Source organism: Neofelis nebulosa, chromosome 15, assembly GCF_028018385.1.
Source record: "Neofelis nebulosa isolate mNeoNeb1 chromosome 15, mNeoNeb1.pri, whole genome shotgun sequence".
Lineage (NCBI taxonomy): Eukaryota > Metazoa > Chordata > Mammalia > Carnivora > Felidae > Neofelis > Neofelis nebulosa.
The window spans coordinates 18,945,225-18,969,185 of NC_080796.1; the positions used below are offsets into that span (position 1 = coordinate 18,945,225).

Consider the following 23,961-nt stretch of genomic DNA (forward strand, 5'->3'; position numbering starts at 1 on the left):
AGGAACCAAATAAATAAAATCAAGAATGAAAGAGGAGAGATCACAACTAACACAGCAGAAATACAAACAATAATAACAGAATATTATGAGCAATTATACACCAATAAAATGGGCAATCTGGAAGAAATGAACAAATTCCTAGAAATATATACACTACCAAAACTGAAACAGGAAGAAATAGAAAATTTGAACAGACCCATAACCAGTAAGAAAATCGAATTAGTAATCAAAAATCTCCCAAAAAACAAGAGTCCGGGGCCAGATGTCTTTCCAAGGGAATTCTACCAAACATTTAAAGAAGAGTTAACACCTACTCTCTTGAAGCTGTTCCAAAAAAATAGAAATGGAAGGAAAACTTCCAAACTCTTTCTATGGAGCCAGCATTACCTTGATTCCAAAACCAGACAAAGACCCCACTAAAAAGGAGAACTACAGACCAATTTCCCTGATGAACATGGATGCAAAAATCCTCAACAAGATATTAGCCAACCGGATGCAACAATACATTAAAAAATTATTTACCATGACCAATTGGGATTTATACCTGGGATGCAGGGCTGGTTCAATATTTGCAAAACAATCAATGTGATACATCACATCAATAAAAGAAAGGACAATAACCACATAATCCTCTCAATAGATGCAGAGAAAGCATTCAACAAAATATAGCATCCTTTCTTGATAAAAACCCTCAAGAAAGTAGGGACAGAAGGATCATACCTCAAGATCATAAACGCCATATATGAAAGACCCAACGCTAATATCCTCAATGGGAAGAGAAACTGAGAGCTTTTCCCTTAAGGTTAAGAACAAGACAGGGATGTCCACTCTCACCACTGTTATTCAACATAGTACTGGAAGTCTTAGCCTCAGCAATCAGACAACACAAAGGAATAAAAGGCATCCAAATTGGCCAGAAGGAAGTCAAACTTTAACTCTTCGCAGGTGACATGATACTCTATATGGAAAACCCTTAAGATTCCACAAAAAAACTGCTAGAACTGATCCATATTCAGCAAAGTTGCAGGACATAAAATCAATGCGCAGAAATCAGTTGCATTCCTATACACCAAGAATGAAGCAACAGAAAGAGAAATCAAGGAATTGATCCCATTTACAGTTGCACCAAAACCCTTAAGATACCTAGGAATAAATCTAACCGAAGAGGTGAAAAATCTATATACTGAAAACTATAGAAAGCTTATGAAAGAAATTGAAGAAGACACAAAAAAATGGAAAAAGATTCCATGCTCCTGGATAGGAAGAACAAATATTGTTAAAATGTCAATACTACCCAAAGCAATCTACATATTCAATGCAATACCTCTCAAAATAACACCAGCATTCTTCACAGAGCTAGAACAAACAATGCTAAAATTTGTATGGAACCAGAAAAAACCCGAATAGCCAAAGCAATCTTGAAAAAGAAAACTGAAGCTGGAGGCATCACAGGCCTGGACTTCAAGCTGTATTACAAAGCTATAATCATCAAGACAGTATGATACTGGCACAAAAACAGACACTCAACTCAATGGAACAGAATAGAGAACCCATAAGTGGACCATCAAATGTGTAGCCAACTAATATCGGACAAAGCAGGAAAGAATATCCAATGGAATAAAGACAGTCTCTTCAGCAAAGGGTGCTGGGGAACCTGGACAGCGACATGCAGAAAAATGAACCTGGACCACTTTCTTACACCAGACACAAAAATAAACTCAAAATGGATAAAGAACCTAAACATAAGACAGAAAGCCATCAAAATCCTAGAGGAGAAACCTCTTTGACCTTGGCCACAGCAAGTTCTTACTCAACACGTCTCCGGAGGCAAGGGAAACAAAAGCAAAAATGAACTACTGGGACCTCATCAAAATAAAAAGCTTCTGCACAGCGAAAGAAATAATCAGCAAAACTGAAAGGCAACTGACAGAATGGGAGAAGACATATGCAAATGACATATGAGATAAAGGGTTAGTATCCAAAATCTATAAAGAACTTATCAAACTTAACACCCAAAAGACAATCCAGTGAAGAAATGGGCAAAAGAAATGAATAGGCGCTTCTCCAAAGAAGATATCCAGATGGCCAACTGACACATGAAAAAATGCTCAACTTCACTCATCATCAGGGAAATACAAATCAAAACCACCATGAGATACCCCCTCACACCTGTCAGAATGGCTAATATTAACAACTCAGGCAACAACAGATGTTGGCAAGGATGCGGAGAAAGAGGATCTCTTTTGAACTGCTGGTGGGAAGGCAAACTGATGCAGCCACTCTGGAAAACAGTACGGAGGTTCCTCAAAAAATTAAAAATAGAGCTACCCTATGACCCAGCAATTGCACTACTAGGTATTTATCCAAGGGATACAGGTGTGCTGTTTTCAAGGGGCACAGGCACCCCAATGTGTAGAGCAGCACTATCAACAATAGCCAAAGGATGGAAAGTGCCCAAATGTTCATCGATGGATGAATGGATAAAGAAGATGTGGGGTGTGTGTGTGTGTGCGCGCGCGCGCACACACACACTGGAGTACTACTCGGCAATCAAAAAGAATGAAATCTTGCCATTTGCAACTACGTGGGTGAAACTAGAGAGTATTATGCTAAGCGAAATAGTCAGAAAAAGACAAATATATGATTTCATTCATATAAGGGATTTAAGATAAAAAACAGATGAACATACAGGAAGGGAAGCAAAACTAATATAAAAACAGGCAGGGGGACAAAACAGAAGAGACTCATAAATATGGAGAACAAACAGAGGGTTGCTGCAGGGGTTGTGGGAGGGGGGATGGGCTAAATGGGCCAGGGGCATTAAGGAATCTACCCCTGAAATCACGGTTGCACTATATGCTAACTTGGCTATAAATTTAAAAAATAAAGAAATAAAAGAACTCCTACTGAGTCGAATATTATCTCCTAAAAGTTCGCAGCGACCCAGAATATGGCCTCAAAATGAGGTCACCCTGGGTTAGAGTGGGCCCTAAGTCCCACGAAGCGGACGGGCCTGAGTTACGAGCCAAGACACAGCAGGGACCAGCGGGAGTCAAGCTGACACCTGGAGTTCAGACCGGCGTCCAGACCCGGGAGAGAACTTCTACTGCTTTAAGCCATGCGGTTTGCGGTCATTTGTTAGGTCAGCCATGGCAAACTGACATAAACCGGAGCCCCAGAGTGGGTGACTCATTACCTGGTTCCCCAGAGGCTGATAGACAGTCTGAAAACCACTGGTAGGAATAATCTCATCTTCCTCTCGGTTATAATTTAATTTGTTGATGGTATTTAATTATGGACACGTATACTTTCTGTCACAAAACATCCACAAAGGGTTCTTGGTCCTTTCCCCAAGGGATCACACCTGGGTGGCTCAGCCGGTTAAGCGTCTGTCTCTTGACCTCAGCTCAGGTCCCGATCTCACGGTTTGTGAGTTCGAGCTCCGCATCGGGCTCTGCGCTGGTAGTGCAGAGCCTGCTTGGGATTCTCTCTCCCTCCCTCTCTGCCCCTCCCCTGCTTGTGCTCCCTCTCTCTCTCTCTCAAAATAAATAAATAAACTTAAAAAAACAAACAAACAAAAGAATTAGCAAACAGAACTACGGTTTTTCCCAGCTTAAGACCAAACACCTTAGTTTAATCGATCTGCCTATGTGAATGGGATGGAAATGTAGTCTGAATTTCAGCCCTGGGTATCCGGGGAGCTTTTCAACCCGACGGGGGCCTCCCGACCCCCTAACCTATCACCTCAGCGCGGCGAACCCGCCCCCTCCTTTCAGCCCCCAAACGAGCAGCGGCCGTCCAGCCTGCGCCCGCCGGCCGTCTCTGACCTGTGGCAGGATGACTTTCTTCAGCTGCTCCGGAGTGAAGTGCTCCACGTAGGCCTCCAGGTGAGACAGCAACACCATCCGCACGTGCTCCTCGTGCACCTCAAACAGCCGCAGCAGCACAGGGATCACCCGCGACCGGAACAGGGCCGGCGACAGCAGGCAAGGCACTTCTCCCCGCGCGCCGTCTACCCCGCGATCAGAGGCGGTTCCGCGTGAAGAAGCAAATGGTCATTTCGGCGAAAGGAGCATGAAGGATAATTTAGAAACTGAGCCCAGAGCTTCCCACACATTCTGGGCCCCAAAGCAAAGGACACCTTTCTGGTTGACTCAGATTACTCAAGGGTCAACGACCTTAAACACGCTCTGCCTTGTGAAATACTGTGCCACGCTGAACCTGCAACAGAGAAAGCTTGCGTATTTTAAGGGACTCCTGAATCAGGAACTCTTTGTACATCTGTGCTTAACCAGTGAGGAATTTCGCATACTAGGGTAGATCAAGGACCGTGGCTGCAATCTCATCTGCAGAACCAGGAGGTGTTAAATGTCACAATGGGATTTGATGCCGGGCGGTCCTCTCTTCCTGCCAGGTATGGTAGTGGTGATCAGAGATCGCCATCACAATCACGTGAGGGCCTTTACAAACAAATAAATACTAAATACATATATAGTCCTGCCCCGGCTGTCCCACCATCAGTGGATCGGCCATACAGGCACATTTTTAAAAAGGTCCCCAGGTGATTCAGAAGCACACCGGCATCTAAGATCTACTGAGTAAAGGGATGGCAGCTGGGAAGAAAAACTCCAGGACCTGAGACGGATGTAATGTGTGTCAGCTACAGTTGAACTGAAAACGGACACAGGAACAAAAACCCTCAGGGGATAACAAAGGCTGTAACAAAATTCTATGCTGTAAAACAGTTACCTATGCTGCTGCTTTGTTGGGTGGAGATCCTTTAAGAAAATAAATTCTGAAAATAAATTCTCTAACCTGGTACGTTCCCATCTACAGTGCTTATGAAGTCATAGAGTATCAGAATAATAACCTTAATTGCACATGCAGAAAAAAACTGAAGCTCCAGGTAGGAAAGTCATCTCCCGCCTTTCAGTCCTTCCACTGAAAATATAAAATAAGTGGGTTGCTCTTGGGAAGCCAGAAGGCACAGGCCTAGGTGCGCCTGGGTGGCTCAGTCAGTTGAGTGTCCAGCTCTTGATTTCAGCTCAGCTCATGATCCCAGGGTCATGGATTGAGCCCTGTGTCGGGCTCTGCGCTGAGCGTGAAGCCTGCTTAAGGTTTTCTTCCCTCTGCCCGTCCCCCGTTTACACTCTCTCTAAAAAAAAAAAAAAAAATTAAAGGGGCGCCTGGGTGGCTCAGTCAGTTAAGCTTCTGACTTCAGCTCAGGTCATGATTTCACGGTTCATGAGTTTGAGCCCCACACTGGGCTCTCTGCTGTCAGCACAGAGCCCGCCTCAGATCTTCTGTTCCCCTCTCTCCCAGCTCTGCCCCACTCACGTGCGCGCTCTCAAAAACAAACATTAAAAAAATACATTAAAAAAAAAAAGAAGGCACAGGCCTAACTGCAAATGCAAAAGCCCTGTGAGGACGTACGCCTTATCTTAAAACTTCATGTGCGTTGCATATTTGAATCTTACGTGTTTATGTGTGTGTGTGTATGTGTATATGTATGGTTTTTCCAATATACCACCTTCTACAATAAATCTGACTCGCCAAGAAGATGCTCCTTATTTACCCCGTGGGCTCTGGTACCCAGGTTTGAGTCAAGATAATCACCTCAGGGACCAATGACTCTTTTGGAGCCATACTCTACACCACGCAGTAATCTCAGTCTGCTCAAATAAGGACTAATAACGCCCGAACTCCTTAATTACCAATAATCCTTTGAAAAAAATTCACCTTTTTTGGGGCCAAGCAGATGAGGCAGAAAACTCTTAACGGCTACTGGCTCTGCAAACACCAATTGATTAAGCAGAAGAGGCACCAACCGCGAGGCGATCAACTCCTCGGACAAGCAGCTGACTCTGTCCAGCAGGAATCTGAGGGGAAAGAAGAAAAGCCTGGGCAGCCGGTGGTGCCACTGTATCCACTTGCTCGTCCAGTGTAGACACACGCAGCCCTCCCCTACTTCAGTCAGAAGGAGGCACGGGGAAACGTGGCCAGAGGAGGTGAACGGTCGATGCAGGGGATCTAAGAAAAATGCAGGGGGCGCGAGACAAGGCCGCCAGCGCGCACACAAGGTCCCATCCACGCTATGAAGGATGCAGGATGTTAGATTATCTGAAGTTTCCATAGGAAACAAAATTCAGGCTTTTCTTACCAACTCCTTAAGGTCACACCCGTCAAAGCCCTCTGTCAAGAACACACAGGTAATGGGGGGGGGCGGGGAGGACAGTATCACGGCCCCTGCACAGCCACCATGCGCGGACGGTCCTGCTCCTGCTGCGCGGAGAGGCCGTCAACAGGGCTCCCCCGGGGCTCCTTCCGTTCCCGCCACCTCTTCTGATGGCCACCCCCACGCAGCTGTCGCCCCAGCATCCCGGCCCCTTCCAGGACCCCCAGTGGGGCTGCTGTCCTCCGCGAGCCTGGTGCCCTGGCCCATGAACGTGCTCACGGCTCTTCTGCCCTTAAAAAAGTCCTTCCCGACTCCATCCCCTTCTTCGGCTACTCTCCGCCAGCCCTTCTCCAAACCTTCCCGCAGGTCTTCCCCAGTGTCCGCGCTCTCCCCTTCCGAGCGCGTCTCCGCCGCCCGCCACGGCCGGGCTCCCCACGCCCTCAAACAGCTCCTCAGACGGGGCGCTCTCCGGGAGCCTGACAGCGTCCCCTGCCCTTCCTGAGCTTTACTCTGCCGGGGACACCAGCCTTCCCGGCCTCCCCCGCACCTCCTCCGGCCATCAACGGCTCCGTCTCATTCCTCGGCCACCATCTTAGAAGGCTGGGTGGGGGCCCCAGGGTCAGTTTGGGCCTGCCGTGCCCCCCATGCTACCGCTTTCTCCGGGAAACCGTCACCAACGGCAGGCCAGTGAACCCCAATACTCCTCTCCGGCTCATAGGCTGCGCGCGTCTCACCCAGGCTTCAGAGCCACCTGGTCAAAGGCCCACGCGCATCTCCGTCTAGAGTCCCACGGCCCCTTCACGCCGACGCCCTGAACACCCAGCTCCTCACATTCCCTGCACGCGAGGGCCTCTCCTCGGGTATCCTCCGGCGCTCTTGGTGACGATCGCCACGGCCTTGCCAGCGTTAGAAGCGGGGCTCATCTGTGTCGTCCTCCTCATATCATCGCTGCCTCACCTCAGGCCTCCCATCGAGGCCCACCACAGGCCACGGGCCGACCCAAGTCCCGTAAGAAATCACTCTGCGCCCTCCAAGGGCAACAGAGGGAGCCGCCTCCGAGGAGATCCGACCGCTTCACAGCCCGCGTGCACTGCTCACAGACAGCGGCAATGCTCCTCACGGCCGCGTCCGAGGGTGCCCACCTCTCTCACCCACTGCGGTGTGGGAACGCGTGGACTCACCCACCTGCTGCTCCGTACACAAGGCGCACACACGCGCCTCCGTGCGTTACTTCGCGTTGCCCTCTGCCTGCCATACCTCTTCTCTAACCACCTCCTCCCTCGGCCTCTGGGCCGTCGGGACGTCCCCTGTGAGCTCGGTCACCACTTAAGCACTAACTAGCCATCCCAGGGCCCAGCAGAAAGCCCGACACGCAGGCAACGTTCGAAAAACTTTGCCCAAGAAAGTAAACGTCGGACTCATCTCTCCGGAGATGAGTCATTACGCGGACTTAACCCAAATTACTGAATTTTAAGCCCTTAACTTTCTGGACTTACTTGAAGAATTCAGTTTTTTCCTCTTCACTCTTCAATGTTAAACTTTTCAAGAAATTCACAACTTCTAGAAAATCATTCCTAAATGCCAAAGAGAAAAAAAAAACATGCAGGATAGCAAATTAGAGAAGGTGTATTCAATACTGAAGCCATAACCACAGACCGGGCTGTAAAAATACTCAAGGAAACATTCTCCTCTGCCAGTTAGAAGACTCCATTATATAGGGGCACCCGGATGGCTCAGTTGGTTAAGCATCGGATGCTTGATTTCTGCTCAGGGTCACAATCTTGTGGTTTGTGAGTTCGAGCCCTACGTTGGGCTCTGCGCTGGCAGCACAGCCTGCCTGGGATTCTCTCCCTCCCTCTCCTTCTCTCTCCCAGCTCCCCGCCGCGCGCATGCTCTCTCTCTCCAAAAAAATAAACGAACGTTTAAAAAAAAAAAAAAACCTCTTAAAAAAAAGAAGACTCTATTATAACTGAGTCGCTCAAGAGACAAATACTGCGAACGAGCCCATGGAGCATCCGGCGTCTTAAGAACAGCAAAGAGATGCGCGAAGAAGATTCAGGCTCCGGCACACACGGTGGACACACCGATGCCCGCCACCTCGGTGGTGTTTTTGCAACCACAGTCACGGGAACCTGCACTGCCACACGATGTGGTGAGCGGAGCCGTCCTGGCAGAAATGGAAGCGATGCAGTGAAGCACTGCAAAACAGCTACTGAACCTCAAGTCCGCTCCGGTGAGAGCCGTGAAACGGGCCGGGGAGACCGGCATGTCCGTGCCAGTCACGGGAGGCTCCCCATTTCTCCTGCCGGAAGCCGTGCAGTCATCTCCTCAGCCAGATGGGGGGGCGGGGGGGGGGGGGGCTGTGGGCCCCCCGGGGGGAGGGCGGCTTGCATCGAGTCCGGCGGGAGGAGGCTGCCAGGCCGGGGGGCCGACGCTTCAGCACATGGCCCCACCGCATGGCCAGCCACCTGGGGCTCCCCATTTACACCTGCACCCCTTTCCCTCTGGCTTTAGTAGCAGAAGAAAAGCACAAATGTCACAACCGAAGCCTAATCGAGTTCGCACAGCTGCCTCGGCAAGAGATGCCGGCCCGGGTCCTCCCGCTGACTTCTCCTCACTGGCAACCATCCGATTTCAGGAAGGGGGAGCTGGTGTGCGTTCTGGCTTTCTCTCCCATCTTTGTTTAAAACACAATGCTTGGGGGGCACCTGGAGGGCTCAGTTGGTCAAGCGTCTGACTTCGGCTCTGGTCATGATCTCATGGTTCATGGGTTTGAGCCCTGCATCAGGGCTCTGTGCCGTGTGCGCGGAGCCTGCTTCGGATCCTCTGTCCCCCTCTCGCTGCCCCTCTCCCACTCGCATGCTCTTTCTCTCTCAAAAATAAACAAACGTTTAAAAAAAAAATACAAAAATACAATTCTTACTAAACAACTCTTTTATCAAACAGTGGAGAGAATCTATTTGTTATGAAGGATTCTTTGTAGAGACCTTGTATCAAGGTAAGTAAGATATTGCTATGAATCCTCTAAAAGGACACAGAAACACCTTGGTTAAGACTCCTGTAACGGGAAAGGTTTTGAACAGTTTCTTTGAAACCAGAGTGGCCAATAAAATCCTAGTAATTATAGTGAAACTACCCCTCTGCCCCATTTAATAACATGGACCCTAGTCCTATGGGAGAGGTAATTCACCCCCTCGGAGGAGAGCACCGGCTTTCCCTCCGCTCCGGTTTGTCTCGGGCTCTCCAACCACTGACACGTAAGGATCCTTAGTTTCAAGAGGACATAACATCAATTTTGCTACTAAAAGTCATGAATGTGAAATTAACCCATGTGGAATTTCTGTGGTCACGGAAATGAAGAAAAGGAGGATGCATAATTGAAACTAACCTTGAAGAGAGGTCCAAAACCATCTCTGAATCCAGCGGCAGTATTAACCTTACATTGTGCCCCTCCCTCTAAATCGACTTCGGTGAGTTTCCATCACGCATTACCAAACAAAGACGACAATCTTCTGCCTGAAGACAGACGAGCTCCTTCCCCCTCCCCCAACAAGAAAACTTTTCAACAACAAACTCCTAGAACACAATGGCAGCAGAAAGGAGCGGCCATGTTTATGAAGTTTCTCGATTACCTGACCAGTGCCACCCACTAGATGCAGCGTGGCTTCTAAGGGCTCTGGTTGTAACTTCCAGACCCAGGCCTTCACCACAGTTAAAGATTTCTAGAACTTCCTGTGGTAGGAACCCGAGAGGCAATCCACTCTCGCCCCCTATCCTCCCATGCGGATGTGACTTGACCTCTCCTATGCCAACAGAAGGGACCATGTGACCTGGGGGCCCCGAAACCCCACCACGGGACGCGGCACCTGTGAGCGGCCGGGGAAGCCCGCCGGGTGCCCTCACCTGAAGAAGTCATGGGACAGTAAGGTGTGGAGCGGCGGCCGACATGTGGGGATGGGATTCAGCAGGGTTGAGTGCAAGGTCTGTTGGAAGCTGGAGAGAACGTCCGCTGAAACTGAAATCCAGAGGTACAGTTAGTTTCCAAGCCTTCTCCCTCCTTTCAGGACCTCTATAGCTGGAGACTGACGGGAGCAAAAACCAACCTGTAAAAAGCCCAAACAAACAAAGCCCTGGCTGTTGCTAAACAGCTTCCGGCTCACCTGAAGCCACACTCCTTGGCAGGTGTAGAAAATTCATCTGCCAACACATCCAGCCCCACCCCCACGGGCCTCACCTCTGTGTCCTTATCTCCCAGCGGCAAGTGTAACTCAGCTCCGGCCTAGAGGAAGTTTAAGAAGTGGCTGGTCGGAGGGCCTTATGGACCAGAACAAGAAAAGTTATCTGAATGACTATGTTTTCTATTCTCTCCAGGATGGTGCATAATTACCACCATTCTAGACACAGAGGAGTAGTGAGTTCATTCCCCACAGGGCATGCCTTAGGGCCTTAATGGGGTTTAATTCTCAAGTATTCAGGCTGAGACAATTTAGAGAGAGCAGCCGAAGGGTGCTTGTAACTTGAGGATGCTGCAGAAGCCTGGTAAAAGAAGTTGCGTTAGAAGTGCCCCAAGCTTCGGCAAAGTGCGAGCCAGGCCAGGAAGGGGCCTATCGAGGCATGTACCCCCCCAGGCCCATTAACGGGCAGACAACCTAAGGCCTGGGGTGGCTGGACCGGAATGAAGCAGGCCACCAGGCGCGCCATCAAAGAGCTCGAAAGAGAGAAGAAAACAATGTGTTCAGGAGCCTGGGCTCTTCGGGGCAACAAAAGAAAAGGTAATGAGTAAATTACATCAAGAAGAAAAAACTCAAAAGGACTTGGAAAGAATAAAGATAAGGAAACGTCCAGCTTGATTCAGATTAAATAAAAAGTGCCGAATCCTCCTCTCTTTTTCAGATCATTACATATAAATCGATAACAGCACTCATTTACTTGGCTGACTCAATAAGAAAGAGTCTTTAGACCACAAGTACCAATACCGATTGGTAAGGTTATAACACGTGATATAAACAGAGTCGAAAGTGGTTCCTACTTAAAATTCTTTAAAACTCTGCAAAGAAATCAAAGCTTCTTTCCTCAGTGCTGTTAAGATCTGCCATACACAAGTTATCTGGTAAGCAACAGGTTCCTTACTATGGTCAAAGACTGTGGTCCTCTGAATCCACCCAGAACAGGCTGTGAATGACCTTCCTGCTTATTCTGTGGATGTAATAGTGCAACAACTCACCCTGTCCACTTAAGACTGTGAGCAAACTTTCCACCAATGTCCCAAATGAATAGGCATCCCGGGCATGTCCATGTGACTCTGGCAGAGTTGTGAATTCTGGAGACTAAAAGCAGTAAAGATCATTAAACCTAGAGAATCTGCCTTAGAAACCCGATCTAAATTTTCTCTGAAGCACTCTCTCCCATTTTTGCATTGATTATACTCAAAGCCAACTATAGAGTACCACAAACTGGCTTACAGGCTCTTAAAACCATGAGGGAATGCAATTTATCAAAGATTTTAAAATATCAAACAAGGGCCAAAAGAGAAAAAGGGCCTAAATATGATATATGTCTGCGGCTTTCAAAAATATTTTTGACGGATGGCAACCCACATTTTTAAAAATTTTATTATTATTATTATTATTGTTAGTGATGGTAGTACACACACACACACACACACACACACACACAAATACACATAATGGAAACAAAACTTTTATAAAACAATACTCAGACTTACTGATATTTTCTATTTTATTCCTCCCCCCCCCCCCCCCCAAATAACTGTCAGGACTTCTAACTTGATTTAAAACCCACAAGTCAGTCTGAAAAACACTAGTACATACACATAGTACTGATTTGGAACAACCTGATTTATTTCAAGTCTTAGGTCTATATTCAAGGTTATAGTTGGGTTGGTATTTCCTGTATGTCTCTGGGGATCGTGGTCTGTTTTACGGTAATTGTAAGAAAAAATTTAGAGGGAGCGACGGCCTTCGCGTGTCCTGGTAAATATAATCTTTCTTCACCGGCAGCTGGTGGTGAAGATAAGAAACAAAAACAGAATAGAAAGGTTCATCAACCTAGGGGAGAGATCTGTAGATGGACCTTTGTCAGACAAGATCATTAACGTCAATAATCACGCTTGCGTGCACGTTGGAGCCCTACCTCACGACCGGCGGGCAGACGAGTGGCTTGGGTGCAGCTCAGGGACGGCTAGGGCTGCTGCTTCCCCAGCTCTTAGGGCTTCCAACAGAACACCAAGACCGTGAAATGGGGATGAAGCACCAACCCTGTTCACACTGAGGTATTTAATGGTAGCACAGGGGTCTGTACGACCCAAAAATGTACGCAGACTGTCCAGAAAAAGGCTCCCTGCTGTGGTGATAAGATTAATCTCAGACGCCGTCACGGCCAAAGGAATTATGAGGCATCTACAACTTAGCCAAGAAAGAGGGGGGCAGACGAAAGGTTCTTTTAAGTTTCATACAAAGAAGCCTTCGTTACAGCTGAAGCGTATCATCTTACCATCTCTTCAGGAGGGATAGATGCTGGGTCTCTTACTGACTGAATACTCCTCAGAAACTAGACAGAGAAATAAATTAGGGAAAATAATTCATACACAGGTTTGGTGAACCAATGTCTTACACCAAGTTACAGAAGCAACCAGCAATGCAAAAAGCAGCAATGAAGCCTTCTAACTGACGCACATGTTAAATACAAACTTAAAATCTTGCTACTTAAAAAATGTGAATACAGTACCTGGCACAGCACGAGGCTCAGTAGAAAACACCTGTAAGTGCCCTTTCCTCTCCCCTGCAGCTGGTTTAGGATGCCCTCTGCCGGTCAGAGGCATCTCTGCACCCGCTTTCCTTACACTGATAATTAGGAATACTTCTTTCACATCCTGCAGAGTTATTAACGAGTGAAAGCCTTTTCTAGCATAGAACAAATCTATCAATAATCTTCCTGCTCAATTAGGTCCATCTTAAGGCCTGCTGCCACATGAGATATAAAAGTTGAGGACCTTGTCAACTACGGAGATAACATCCACAGAACAAGTACGTTCATTCACCGATTCAAAGATTAGTTTTCAAGTGCTTCTATGTCCCACACACCACTTAGGGCACTAGGAGCACAAAAGGAATACGATACAGTCCCTGCCGCCGGCCAGGTGCTCACAACCTAGAATGTAAACTGAGAACCGCAGTAACAGGTGCTGAGTGCCATACGGAAGCACAGAAGGAGAGACTGATTTTGTTGGGCGGGGAGTACCCAGGGGAGGGCTTCACAAAGAGACTGAGCTAGAACACAGACTTCAGCTTCATCTCACATGCCACAGAGAGCCTGTGGGAAGAAAGCATATCAGCGACAGAAAGGCACACACAGGAAGAAGCGGGTGAGAGGCACCGCCCACCCAAGAGCACAGCTGAGCTGCGTAGACCGGGGTGCGGGTGCGGCCGGAGAGGAGCTCAGTGACTGTAAGTGTAGGTCGAGCTGAAGGCAGGCTCGGGGAGAGCCTGTGAAGGGCCTTACACGCCATGGTAAAGAATTTGGAAGACAAGTCAAGGAGTGAGTTACAAGCCATTATACTGAGATGTAAGGTGAATTCTGAGAAGAAAGGGACCACCTGGGGCAGAAATCATCAGAGGAACACCTTTGTGGGGAGAAGGAGCGTCTGACCTCGGCGAGAGCCCATGAAGGTGCGCGTTCAACATGGCCCCCTTGTGGAGGCCCCACGAGAGAACGGGGAACCGGACTGAGTCAGTATGCCAGTGAGCCAGCACTTTAGTAGGCTACCGTGATGGGACTGGGTTTGTTATTGTTGTTGTTGTTTTTAGAAAGAGCAAGTCTAGTGGCAATGTGCAAAACGATTAAAAACAAGAAATAGAACAGAAAGGTTCCTCAACCTAGGAGGGCAACGTGTAGAACCTGGTCAGGCAAAACCATTAAGAGGTACCAGAAGCAGCAACAACACAGCCCACGAGGAGTTGAGATGTACGCGTCCTAACTCTGGCTGTTAGCGCACGATGGAGGACTTCGGACAACTTGGACGGCTGTTAACGAACATTTCCTGACTACCTAATGCGTGCCAGGCACTATCCCGGGTGGAGATGTAAAAATAAGCCAAAGAGACTCTCGCACCCTCAAGAAGCTCAAATACTGGGGAAGAAATCAGACACACAAAGGTAATTTCAATATTAAACATTAAGTGGTGTCATTAAGGACAGGGTATTACAGGAATAGAAGGGAGGAGCATTTCATTAAAAATCTGACCGAGCCATTTTACCCCTCGGTCTCGAGTTCCCGAGCTACCAATCGAGGAGACGAGAATAAAGGAAGCCTCTGAAAGAATAAACTCCTACAATTCTGTGAATCTGGCATCGACAACAAAGTCCAGTGTCCAAAGCTAGGATCACCCGAACACCGAAGGAGGGTCCCGAGGTAAGAACCGCCCACTAAAATGCTATCCGATTCCGGGTGCCACAGAGGGCCTGTCCCCTGGCTTACCTCGGGTGTGGCCTGAGGAACTTTGCAGACGGTCTCCATCCCCCCCAGCTTCCAGTGGCCGTCCTCACTCACAAACACAGATGACAGGCAGACGTTGTTGTGTGTCAGGTGTCCCTGGAGAAAAAGAAGAGGAAGAGGCTGCCGCTAGAATCTGTGAGGCAGAAGTTCTAAAGAACTAAAAACTGATCACTGAAAGAAGCTAAGGCAAGTCCGCCCACCTGTGGCATAATAAACGAAGCACAACTTTAAGGAGTGACAAACCGAACAAGCCTGCGTATGCATTACGAGGTTGGAGGGAAGGAAAAATGCGATGGACAGGCTTCTGTTCTCTCCCCTGCCCAGTGAGGCAGGTTAATGAAATAAAGGCATGACAGCAGGGCACAGATTCTGCACGTCCCCGCCTCCACGCCAGGCAGGAGGGATGGTACGCACACAGGTACACGTCGTCATGGCCCGGAGCGTGTGCCTCCCTTTAAAGGTGAAATTTATCTTTGCTCCCCTAGGCTGCTGTACTAACTCTCTCCTCTAAATTCTTTCTCACCTACATTCCAGCACAAACCCAGAAATCTTCCCCTGAAATCTTGTCAGGAGGCCTTAAAAATTTCTGCCGGAAGAAGAGGAAAATGGAATAACGGTAAGGCCCACTAGAAATATCTCACAGAGCACAGATGTGACAGAATACGGGACCAGAAAACATAGTACAGTCAAATAAGTAAGAAGGAAGAAGGCAATGAGAACAGAATTCAAGTACGTGTATGTTTTTTCCCCCAAACTGGAAATCATTTCAGTAGACAAGTGCGTTTTAAATATCCTACTTGCCAGAAAAGTGTGTACATATTTTGATATAAAACATTCCAAGATATATATATCCGTTTTAAAGGAAGGTTCAGAATAGTACGGATGGTATTTTTGCATTTGAGAAATAAAGGAGACTAGGCGTAGGGACATTTGCTTTATGCACACATGGAACATGTCCGGACGACCAGGCTCATCACCGTGGTCGCCCCTGGAAGGAGGTGGGGTCCAGGACTCACGGTGGGGGGCTTGCTCTTCCCTCTATGTGCTCCCACACTGTCCAGGCTTTTCACCACGTGCACGCACTTTTTCCAACAAAGAAAATATACCTCCACATGAAGCCCTAACAATTCTTTAATGTTTGTTTGGTTTTTTTGTTTTTTGGGGTTTTTTTGAGACAGAGAGAGACAGAGCATGAGCAGGGGAGGGGCAGACAGAGAGCAAGACACAGAATCCGAAGCAGGCTCCAGGCTCTGAGCTGTCAGCACAGAGCCCGACACGGGGCTCGAACTCATGGACTGCAAGATCATGACCTGAGCTGAAGTCAGACACTTAACTGACTGAGCCACCCAGGCGCTCCTGCAATTCTTTATATGCATCTTAGACAAGCTTTTAAGAGATGATAAATCCAAAGTGATATTTGGAATCTGTCCCCCATTAATAGGCAAAGTGAAAAAAACCCAAAAACATACACTGAGATGAGTCATATGCAAATGTTTCTAACCTGTGACTGGTCATTTTAATCTTGGAGGACGACCAAAGGCTTTCTTACTTCAGAATGCAAATTCCATTAAGAAACAGCTCCGTAATACTGTCCAGAAACAGACCAGAAGTAAACAGAGGAACTACCCTTATCCCCGTGACAGTGAACCTGACCGCAGTGTTAACAGGCTGGCCCTCAGTGGCACCACCTACTCAAAAAGAAGGGAAAGTCTCTTCTGAAGAAATGGTCATTTCTTTCTTCAAAATCTAAAATGGAACAAAACTCCTGGAAATGCCCACAGCGGCATTAGCGTCAAGGCTTTCTCTCTGTCTTAAGAACAGTCATACAGCTGCAGCTATTTTTAGGGAAAGGCTTACCCCAAACTCGAGGGAGACCATCGTCAAGGGAGTCAAGTACTAGGAAACACTGCGCAGGGTCAGAGGGCTGGCCGCCCGTCCACAAACCATCTGTCTGTGGCACCCCCGTGCCTTCCGACGTGCGGGTTTCCGTCAGGAAGCTTCTGAGTCAGAACGGTGCCTTAGGATTTTGACACGTCCCGTGACTGCCCCCGCCCCCCAACCCGGTCTATACCAGAACCTGTGAGCACACTGCGTGCGGGCCACTTACTCTGTCGTGAAGGAAGACGAGGGCCAGCAGTAGGTCGTAGATGCCGGCACAGACCTCCGCCGGAGACAGCACTTCCAAAGCCACTTCCAGAGGCTGCACTCGCTCGGTGACCAGATGGATCCCATCCGCCTCCACGGTGCATGATAAAAATCTCAGCAGGCAAGGGTGACGAAGTGTCTTCAGATGCTTTAAACACACAAACAGAAGGGGTGGTGAAGTTAACAACTCAAGACCAGACTGACGGCAGTTTCACGTAAGTCGGGGTGAAAGTCAGAAAACATATCCTCGCAGTCAAGGTCCTGTCCAGCTCCCCTGCCCCCAAGACTCCAAACAAGGCGAAGGAACATCTGTGACCTGTTCTGACTTTACCAACATTTAAGTCACTCTACGGAGACCTGCAGCTCCCTTAGGGCAGTGTGAGCCCCCCAGGAGCCCAGGCCTCCCGAAGATCACTGCTATCAACTCTGAAGCAGGTGCCCAAAATAATGACCGGAGAACTCGACAAAGCACTCAGATTCTGGAGCAGAGTCAAAATGAGGAGAAGACACATCGTGGGGTCCACGTCCTGGGTGAGGGATGGCACTTCTCGCAGCTGCGCACGACGGCGGGCCCCGCTCGCACAGCAGTGCAGCAAACGTGACTAGAACTCTGACAGAGACCCTGCCACCTTTCCGGCCAGAAGAATGACAGGAAGGAACCAAGGCAAGCCTGAGTCCGAGGACATCCCAGAGGCGAAAGGAGTGGAGAAGGAGACATTCGAGGTGTCTGTCCGCGCACAGGTCTCAGACCAAGTCCCGAACCGACGTGGACAAAGAGGGCCGACACCAGCACAGCACAGTTTTGAGAAACGACCTGGGGTTTGAGCACCACGCACAGCAAGAGCGGGTGGAGAGTAGCTGGAAAACTTGAAGCCTGAACCTCAGGGGACTGACGGCCTGCAGTCAAAACCTCAAATACCAGAAACACCAACAATCTCCGGAGGATTAAAACAGAACCAAGAGTCTATGCGACAGGACATTCAAAATGTTCAGTATGCAATCCAAAATGCTCTCACTTAACAACAACAAAAAAAGTGAAAAGACAATCGACAAATATCAACCCCAAAATACACCGGATATTAGAATTATCACAAAGAATTTAAAACAGTGTAACCATTATATTATAACCATTCTCCCCTAGAGGTAAAGGAAAACAGTTACGAAATAAATAGAAGTTCTCAGCAGAGAAAGAACTGTTATTTAAAACAAGTGGAAGTTTCATTATTTTTTAAAAATAATTGTTTATTTTTGAGAGAGAAAGAACATGAGCAGGGGGAGGGGCAGAGAGAGAAGGGGACAGAGGATCCAAAGCAGGCTCTGGGTGGACAGCTGACGCAGGGCTCAAACTCACGAACCGTAAGATCATGACATGAGCCGGAGTCGGACGCTTAACCGACTGAGCCACCCAGGTGCTCCAAAATAAGTAGAAATTTTAGAAAGGAGAAATAAAATATTAGAAACTAATTCAACGAGAGAGAAACAGAGCATGAACAGGGGAGGGGCGGAGAGAGAGGGAGACACAGAATCCGAAGCAGGCTTCAGGCTCCGAGCTGTCAGTACAGAGCTCGACGCGGGGCTCGAACTCACGGACCGCGAGATCGTGACCTGAGCCGAAGTCGGACGCTTAACCGACTGAGCCACCCAGGCACCCCAAATGTTCTTTTTTAAAATAATCATAGCCTCGGGAACCTATGTGACAATAACAAAGGTCTAATGTATATAACTGGACTCCCCCACCCCCCCCAAAAAAAGAATGGGGGCATAAAAATTGTAATGGCTGAGAACTTTCCAAATTCAGCCAAATACTAAAGTTTACAGATTTAAAAAGTTCAATGAACACCAAACAGGAAAAAGCAAAGAAAACCACGGCTGTACATGTTATCATCAAACTGGTGAAGATTAGATAAATAAAAAACCTCAGGAGGCAGCTAGAGGGAGAAGCCTGTGCAACCTGCAGGACACCGAGCAAGGCTTGTAAACCTGTCATCGCACGAGGTGGGGGGGGGGGGGGCATGGAAGACGCCACTTGGGACAAAAACCCTCAATATAATGTTAAGTTTCATCTCATAAATGAGCACTCAGAATGGAACATTCCAAAATACCTTCTTGGAAGAATGCGAGCTCCCATGAGAGTCTGGAACACAGTGCTGGTTCAAGGTTTATATCAGTCATTTCAAACTAGCCTATTAGGTGAGACCACAGGAGAATCTTCTGAGGAAATGAATTTGCCCAGTTTCTTTTCTTTTCTTGTAATAATCCCAAACTTCGACAACTCTAGGAATAGCTCCAGTAGGATTTCTTGTTTGTTTTTAAGAAGAAAGCTGTTACCCTCCCTGAGTCACTCTAATAACAAATAATTAAGAAAACTCTTGGGGTGCCTGGGTGGCTCAGTGGGTTAAGTGTCAACTCTTTGTTTCAACTCATGATCTCACCGTTTGTGGGTTCGAGCCCCACATCAGGCTCTGAGCTGACAGTGCAAAGCCTGCTCGGGATTCTCTCTCTCTCTAAATAAATACATACATACATACTTAGAAAATTCTTTAATTCTTAAACTAATAGTTTAAATACGAACTATTAATTCGTACATATAGACGCAAATATAGCAAAGACCCAGATGAGCCAAGAGTCATGCTAGCCAGTTGGCTGAATGAGCTTAAGTGGACAGAACTGCTTGCAAGGGTCTTTTGAGCTATGGTTTCTGAGTAAAATTATGCAACCTCTTTCATATTTTTTTCATTTTAAGAATCATCTCAAGTAATCTGCAAACCCAGCATGGAACACTTTTGAGTTTTTACTTTTGCCTGTTCAGGAAAAATTATTCATTCAGCTTTTATTTCTTAAGACTCTAATTATTTTCCTTTGGTTGTACGTAAAAGAAGTTTTATGCTTCTAGTAGTCAGGGCAGACTAGTAAGTCAGAAGAAATATCACTGGGCTGAGTACTGGCATTAAATAGAGAGTCAGTAAATTTCACCTAATTAATACATGAAATAATAAATTGCAATCTGCTTATTTTTTTAACCCTACATTCCCAGGAAAATTCTTAGTCCAAAGTGACTTGTGCGTTTAATAAAGGCAGAATGGAATAACTCATAGCGTTATTCTGAACACGGCACTTAACTGGCCTAGAACGTCATGTGTCTCTCCCCTTCAGCACACACGATATTTTGCATAAATTATGCATACAGACTCACAGGGAAGTCAGCAATTACGAATCAAATAGAAACACTTCTTGACTCAAGATTCTGTTGCTCCAGAACAGAGGGGGTGACAAGATGCGACCGGGAGATGTTCTCAGGGAGCATCGACCAAAGAGAGCAACGGCTCTTGTGGTGGAGGGAGGCGACGTTGTGGAAGGAGTGCCGAAAGTACCTGCCCCTGAGTCACCACATCCCAGTTCTGCCCATTCTGCTCCAGGCGAATCCTCTCAGACAGAGGATTCCGAGCAAGGACTTTTATCGTTCAACACGAGCAGCACTGGATAACATGTCAACATCTGTACTTATCCAGGCCCACACAGAGACGTTAGGTGTGAGAGTCAAGTCGTGAATATAAACTACGTCTACTTTTCAGGACGGGTAAGGACGCAGCTATCCAGAGAATTAATTCAAGCCTCAGCGGCTTAACTTTTCATTACTGTAAGTTCTATCTCTGGTTCGCTATTTCACTTTGGGAACTGCACAACATAGTAGTTATCAGCTCACATCCACCTGCAAGTTTTTCGACAGGAAGCAAGCCATAGTTTCATTCTGTTAAAGAAATATAACAAAGTAACCAGGACGCCTAAAAGGAGAGAGCAACAACTCTCAGGGAGAAATACTCTGGCTTCTTCTGCTGAGATGCAAATCTGAGACAAAGACAGAAGCACACTCTGTCTTTGAATGCCCACGAGCTAGACGTTAGATGAGATACTAGGAATAAAACACAGGAAGAGGAAGGGATAAAGAATCCTGTGTTGGAAAGCGTGTACCTGAGGTGCTAAGGGAGTATCCAGGTAGAGATATTCCACAGGCAAGTGGGAATGTGGACCTGGAGCTGAGACCAGAGGGCTCAGCAGTTACTTCGTCGAGGGCAGAAGGCCAGACATAAACACCAGAAGAGAAAGGACGAGAACCTGAGGTCTGGAAATTGTTGGGGAGAGCCGAGGCTGGGAAGGAGCCTGCGCCATCTGAAGGTGGCCCAACACACCTGGGGGATGGGGGCACTTCTTAAGTTCTTCTGAATGGATGATGATCAGGAACCTTGGAAGAGAACCAGCTGACAATGGAGGGCGGTTGATTTATTAGAATAAGGGTTGTAAACAGCACAGAAAAGGGCGAAGGGGGAGAGGAACAGAAAGAGCATGTCAGTATATAAGGAAGAGCGGTAAAGCATTCCCCAAGGGGAAGGCAAGCGATCTTCTATTTCTTCCTCATGACCACACACTGCGCAGCCCCAAATATATTGACCAACCCTTCCAGAAAGCGGCCTGAGTCATGGAGAAGAGCACAGTGTCTCCCAAGGCAGGTGCACAGCGTCCACAAATGCACTCCTCGAGTTAACGTGGCTGCCTGGTTATGAATACACTCAGGGTCATTCACGAGCTTGTCCTCACCACGAGGTCCCACCTAAGCACTGGGATTAGAGCAAACTACGGGAACCACACTCTGACTTAGGAGTTATCATTCCTTACTATTCCTCAGAAATGAGTCCTAACCACCGGTGAGAAAATTATACTATTATGGCTAGTGGATTCAAGATAAAATGATAGGATCTGATGGACTTGAAGAACTTTTAGTATCGTTTTGTTCAACTTTCTTGGCACACATATCATAAAGAATAACATAGTGCTAAAAAACCTTGGGGTTCAGTTGGCTAAGCGTCCAACTTCGTCTCAGGTCATGATCTCACGAACCAGGAGATCAAGCCCCACATCAGGCTCTGTGCTGTCAGCACAGAGCCTGCTTCAGATCGTCTGTCCCCTCCCCCCCCACCTCTCTGCTCCTCTCTGCTTGTGCTCTCTCTCTCTCAAAAATAAATAAACAAAACAATGTTAAATAATCTCATGAACTTATTTAGAAAAAAAAGCTGAGAAAGATGATAAATCTCTAGTACTTCACTAATAACAGTCACCCTCATTTTTTTACTTAAAAAACGTGCTACCTTATGAGATGAAGATAATAGGAAGTATGTCAGATATTAACTGCAAGTAAGAATAGGACAGTGAAGCAAGGCATTTTATCTTTTGCAAAATTACAATAAAAGAAGTTTTAACAGGGGCAGCTGGGTGGCTCAGGTGGCTGGGTGTCTGGCTCTTGATTTCAGCTCAGGTCATGATCTCGCAGTTCGTGGATTCAAGCCCTGCATCAGGCTCTGGGCGGTCAGTGTGGACCCTGTGTGAGATTCTCTCTCTCCCTCTTCTCTGCCCCTCCCCTGCTCATACACACTTGTGTTCTCTCAAAATAAAATGAATTAAAAAAAAAAAAATAAAGACGCTTAGGGTTGTTCTATTGAATTATATTCCAAGGTACAATCACGTTTTCTAATCAGAGGCTGGGGTCCCCCGACAGTGCACAAGCACCTAATACACTGGTCCCCTTCCAGGATCAGCATCTGGAAGGTGTGAGCCAGGAGGACCCCCTCCCTGAAGAGGACACTGAAGCCTCTAAAAGTGAATGAAGCGACTAAGGTCCCTCAGCAAGAACCAGAACCCAGGCCAACATTCTTTCTGGGACATCACAATACTCCTGGAAAAGAAAAAATAGTACCTGCAGTTTCTAAACTACTTTATTTCTAGGTCCGTCATCAATACGCTAAAGGTGAGCACAGTATGTTGTATAGAGAAGGTGGATCAGTATGTTGTACGCCTGAAACTAACACTGTGTGTCAACAACTATACTCAAATTTAAAAACTGAAATGCAAAAACTAAAAAGCTAAAAATGAAAATTTAAAAGACATAAAATAAATATAAATAAACTTTACAAATTAAATCATATACTTACCAAAATGTCAACACTTACAGATTTTTGCTAAACTCGATTAAACTCTACCTTAATTCAGCCATGGAAAATTACCTTCCAAACTTCCTCACTAAAACAATATGATAAAAGCTCTCACCCTGCGTTTTCCGAAGCTTTTTGGTTCCAACATGTCTTGCAAGTTGGAGATTTTCCCACGAGGGAAGGACAACTACGTTCTTTTTTTGTTGTAGTTTAATGTTTATTTTTGAGAGAGAGAGAGAGAGAGAGAGAGATACAGAGCATGGGCATGGGAGGGGCAGAGAGAGAGGGAGGCACAGACTCCGAAGCAGGCTCCAGGCTCCGAGCTGTCAGCACAGAGCCGGACGTGGGGCTCGAACCCACGAACCGCGAGATCATGACCTGAGCCCAAGTCGAGAGTCCGACGCGTAACCGACTGAGCCCTCCTTCCTCCCCGCCCCCAGCGCCTCAGGACAACCACGAAGGTCATGAACAAAAACACGATTCCTCAGGATCGCCCTCCTGTGACCCTCGTTAAGTTCCGCTTCGTATTTCTTAACATGAAGCGAGCCAGTGAACCCCCCCCCCCCCCCCAACGCGAGCGCCGCCGCGCACGCGGTACCTTGGCGGCCTTGTTCACGCGGTCCTCGTGGTCTCTCCGGTACACGAAGACCGAGGCGCGCCGGCCATCCTGCAGCGCGGCGGGGTGCACGGCCAGGCCGGCCGGCAGGGTGAACGCGGGCTCCGTCAGCGCGTAGCTCTTCAGGGCGCTGCTCTCTGAGCCCATGCCTTCCGCCGGGAGGCCCGGCACAGCTGAGGAAGGAGGAAAACACCTGCACACATAAGCCTCCACCTGCGGGGAGGGGGGGGGGGGGAGGGGGGAGGGGAGATCACTGCGTGCGGGGACCCCGCCGCTCCCACCCACCCACCCACCCGGCCCTCCAGTCCCCATCGGCCAGGCCGCCCACAACAAGGACGCCAAACGCTGGCCAAGTGCTCCCCAAGTCACCGGCGGTGCCTGTCAAGGAACAACTGAGGCTCTAAGAGAAAACGCACCTACCAGGCCACGTGCAGTTACTGCCCCTCGCGACCCTCCCCCCACACATGTGTGCGCGCGCGCGCGCACGTGCACACACTCACTCACTCACTCACGGAACGGTCACAGCGCCA

General features: G+C 47.8%; 1 protein-coding gene across 10 annotated transcripts in view; it reads right to left on the reverse strand.

Annotated features, from left to right (window-relative positions):
- The window catches only part of SCYL3 (SCY1 like pseudokinase 3), a 41,332-nt gene that overhangs the window by 12,380 nt on the left and 4,991 nt on the right, over positions 1–23,961 (reverse strand). For 4 of the 10 annotated variants that reach the window (XM_058701520.1, XM_058701512.1, XM_058701515.1 and 1 more), the window contains 9 exons: positions 23,414–23,644; positions 16,797–16,982; positions 14,672–14,785; positions 12,689–12,745; positions 11,400–11,502; positions 10,079–10,190; positions 7,672–7,749; positions 5,740–5,879; positions 3,828–4,012 (listed from right to left, as the gene is read on the reverse strand). In XM_058701520.1, the coding sequence (XP_058557503.1) occupies positions 3,828–4,012; positions 5,740–5,879; positions 7,672–7,749; positions 10,079–10,190; positions 11,400–11,502; positions 12,689–12,745; positions 14,672–14,785; positions 16,797–16,982; positions 23,414–23,578 (1,140 nt within the window). In that variant the 5' untranslated portion in view covers positions 23,579–23,644. Of the gene's footprint in view, positions 1–3,827; positions 4,013–5,739; positions 5,880–7,671; positions 7,750–10,078; positions 10,191–11,399; positions 11,503–12,688; positions 12,746–14,671; positions 14,786–16,796; positions 16,983–23,413; positions 23,645–23,961 lie in introns of those variants that run through there. The other 6 variants (XM_058701521.1, XM_058701514.1, XM_058701519.1 and 3 more) reach the window with 3 other exon arrangements.